The sequence below is a fragment of the Populus euphratica genome, unplaced genomic scaffold (assembly GCF_000495115.2).
Source record: "Populus euphratica unplaced genomic scaffold, PopEup_1.0 scaffold15.1, whole genome shotgun sequence".
Lineage (NCBI taxonomy): Eukaryota > Viridiplantae > Streptophyta > Magnoliopsida > Malpighiales > Salicaceae > Populus > Populus euphratica.
Window position 1 is genome coordinate 572730 of NW_011499874.1, and position 3771 is coordinate 576500.

At 28.8% G+C, this 3771-nt stretch overlaps 1 protein-coding gene across 2 annotated transcripts; it reads left to right on the forward strand.

The window, feature by feature from the left end:
• Positions 1-1356: 1356 nt before the first annotated feature.
• LOC105127977 (uncharacterized protein At2g39795, mitochondrial-like) lies at positions 1357-2934 on the forward strand. 2 transcript variants are annotated; one of them, XM_011029462.1, is made up of 3 exons: positions 1358-1725; positions 2046-2199; positions 2236-2934. In XM_011029462.1, exons 1-3 carry the CDS (start codon positions 1474-1476, stop codon positions 2649-2651), a joined length of 822 nt encoding a protein of 273 aa, XP_011027764.1. In that variant the 5' UTR covers positions 1358-1473; the 3' UTR covers positions 2652-2934. The 2 variants fall into 2 exon arrangements, with proteins under 2 accessions (XP_011027762.1, XP_011027764.1); XM_011029460.1 differs by having other exon boundaries at positions 1357-1725; positions 2046-2934.
• The last annotated feature ends 837 nt before the right edge of the window (positions 2935-3771 follow it).

Here is a 3771-nt window from a genome sequence, read left to right on the forward strand (position 1 = left end):
ATTATAATATATAATAATAATAATTTTTTATTTTTTAAATTATTTTTAATATTAGTATATCAAAATAATTTGAAAATATTAAAAATAAATAAAAAAATAAATTTTTTTTTGAAGACAAGTGAATGAAAGAATCATGCAAATCACTGCGTGTATTGGAGGGAGATTAGCTTGTTTACAGTGCACTGATTACTGTTTTTTAAATAATTTTTTATATTATAATATATAATAATAATATTTTTTTTTATTTTTTAAATTATTTTTAATATTAATATATCAAAATAATTTGAAAATATTAAAAATAAATAAAAAAATAAAAAAAATTTAAATTTTTTTTAAAAACTTTAAAAATACAGAAATAAACTATTCCAAACTTGAAATAAATGCAGAAATAAACTATTCCAAACTTGAAATAATCTAACATAGAAGAATCCAATGGAAAAAAAAAAGGAACAAAATAAAAAGAGAAATATTGTTTAAATTCAAAGTGTTCTCTTTTATTTTTTTCTATAATAGAAATCCTGATAAAAATTAATTAATTCAAAAGGCTCCGAGCATGCTTAAGAATCATATTCCATCAAACCTGATTCCATTTTCTTGGTCTCAGATGCTACAATATATGCTCGGGCAAACATAGCATGTATAGTATAACTTATACTATAGATGCTCTGAAGGCATGATCAATTTGTAAACCAAAAAACACTTTTTCGCATTTTCTTACATGAAACAAACACTATAATATTTGCCAACAAAAAATATTTATTTCTCAATTTATGAATAATGCTAATTTTAAGGAAAAAATAACTTTATAAAAGAGGAGACAGTATTTTTCATAAAAACTAATGAATTACAACACATCATTAACACCATCATTTAACTACTTCTACCATGAGGACAGTATCCTCTGCGCATCCACTAATTGACATCAACTCAAACCTGTTGGGCTTTCGGTTCACAATGGTAGAGGTAAATAGGTTTAGAGTATGTTTGTTTTTATATTTAAAAAATATTTTTGAAATTTATTTTTTGTTTTAATTTATTTTTTTTAATTTTAGATTATTTTTATATAAAAATAAATTTTAAAAAATAAAAATATTATCTTAATATATTTTCAAAAAAAACACTTTAAAGAATAATTATAATAAAATATTCTTTTGTCACTTAGGCAAGCCTTTCAGGCTGGGCCTTTAAAAAACACTTTAAAGAATAATTATAGTAAATTATTCTTTTGCCACTTAGGCAAGCCTTTCAGGCTGGGCCTTTTTCTTACATGGATTGGGCCTTATCTCACATGCAGCTTAGAACCTTGGTTGTAAATTGATGTTTTTTTGAGGGGTGTTCGAAAATGAGAGCTCGTTTTACAACTTGCAAGCAACATCAAGGAGAGATTCGGCGACGCCAAATTAACCCCAGAGCACTCTATATAAAAAGCACGCTACCATTTTCCACCTACCCAGATCCTGCAACAACCTGGAAATGGCTTTCAACTCTGTACTTCGCCGAGCCTCCAAATCCTTCTTGCCTCTCGCTGTCCGCTCCGTCGAATCTCCCAGAACCTTCCCCAGAACTATCCCCACCGTTATCTCCGTTGAAAACCGCCCCACTCTACGAAACTTCCTTCCATTTTCACATTTCTCAACAGAGGTCTCCGCACAGAAGCCGACCGCCGATGACAATTTGATTCGAGTCCTTGAACCTGAGATCGATTGCACCGAGCAACCCCGAGATGTTAGTTTTTTTTTCTCCCTTTTTTAAACATAAATTATGAGTTTTGTTCTTCTTTTATGCTATGATTTTTGGTCAATCATGCTTAATTAACATAAATCATCTAGTCTTTTAATTTTGTGGTTTGGAATATTGTTAGCATGATACTCTGCTTTCTTTTCTCTGTTTAACTTGAGAGGAATTTTACTTGTTGCCTCATTTTTATGTTCTTGTTTCTTTGAATTTTCAAGCTATGTGCTGGTAGAGAACAAATTCTAATGTCTTGATGAGAAAAGAAACCTTTTTTAATTAAAAAATGTGTTTCTTTACTGACATCAAAACAGGGAGAGAATATCCCAATTGAATTTCCTTTCAAACTTGAAGAGAATCCTGGAGAGAGGACCATTTCGCTAAATAGAAAGCTCCAAGATGAAACTATCAAAATGGAAGCTGACATGCCTAATATTTCAATTGATGTTGATGATGCCAATGGCAATGCCAAGGACTCGGATGTCTCTAGCATTCCATTGGTTTTGAGTACTACCAAGGGAAGTGGTCAGTATATGGAGTCTGGTATCACTGCTTTCCGTGATGAGATCAGAATTGATAGCTTGTCAATTAAAAACGCTATTCCTGTTTGTTTCTATCTATTTGTGGGGGGCTATATGAATGAACGAAAGAGTGGATTGAGGAATGAAAGCTCGAAGACTAAGAGAATCGTGCTTTTGCAAAGAATTACCGCAGCTTTGCTGATCCCTGTGATTATCATATACAAAAAAGTCTCTTCCATTTTCCTACCCAATCTCTTTTTATTCCGGCATATAAATGAAGGGATCAAAGAGATTATGGCAGATTACGTTCACCAAGAAATGACCCGAAATTGGATCTTGGTCTGTTTGAGATTGTTCCTTTTAATTGTAATCAAAGATGTTTTCTTGTCTTTCGTTTAGCCCCACAACAACCTTCCTCTTTCTTACCTGTTTTAGTGGTGGCATCTACTTTCATTTTAATGCTCCTAAGAAAATTATGATGAACTTGGATTTCGAGGACCTGATTTTAAGTAAGTTTTCTCCGAGGACCGTTCAATCTCTTAATCATTGGCTGGTTTTTTGCTCACTTCTGACATGGTTTTTCTTTGGCGGTGATTTGGATGAGAATTTCCATAATGGTCTCTTTTAGTTTTTAAGCTTTGTAAATGGTTGTTTCTAAGAAATAAAAATGTGTGTTAGTTAATATTTGACTAGTTTTATGTTAAAGTTATTTATTTGAGTTTTAATTATGTTATTTTGGTATTGTTTTGGACAGTTGTTCTAAGTATATAATAATAATTAAGACCATTTACTCAGATTGTTTGGCAAAATTTAAATTGAAAATCTTTAGCTTGGGTTTTTTATACCCAATCAAGTTTTGTACTTTCTTTGTAACTCTATATCTTTGTGGTGAGTAATTTATATATTTAAAGTGGTGAGTTTTTAGTGTTTTTTTTTTTTTGTTTGTGTTTTAGAGTGATGAGTGAAAACTATTATTAGTGAGTGACTTGTTACTTTGTGATTGATCAGGCGTTGGAATTTTCAAAATATGATTTTGACTTCGCCATAAAAAACAAAATAAATTTATAGTTTGATTTTCCTATAATATACTTGAAATAAAAAAGAACAAGAGATTTGAATAAAAAATTTAAGAAATAAATTTTTTTTTTAAAAAAAAAATTGATATGATCTTAATTCAATTTAAGAGTTTACATATCATTATCAAAATAAAATAAGTATTCTTTTATAACAAGTAAATAAATTTGATATTCCTTAAAGTTGATGATATTATGAGTAAATTAATTTAACAAAACTCTCTAATCAATTTCTTATTATCAAGTGATTTTAATATTAAAGCAATTCTCATTCATTAAGCAAGAAATAAAATTTTTTAAATAAAAATAAAAAATTGATATGATCTTAATTCAATTTAAGAGTTTACATATCATTATCAAAATAAAATAAGTATTCTTTTATAACAAGCAAATAAATTTGATATTCCTTAAAGTTGATGATATTATGAGTAAATTAATTTAACAAA

Bases quoted from the DNA above. Each gene is read 5' to 3' on its own strand.
- LOC105127977 (XM_011029460.1), top strand. From the start codon at position 1,474: ATGGCTTTCAACTCTGTACTTCGCCGAGCCTCCAAATCCTTCTTGCCT. The intron at 1,726-2,045 runs GTTAGTTTTTTT...ACATCAAAACAG, and splicing joins GCACCGAGCAACCCCGAGAT to GGAGAGAATATCCCAATTGA.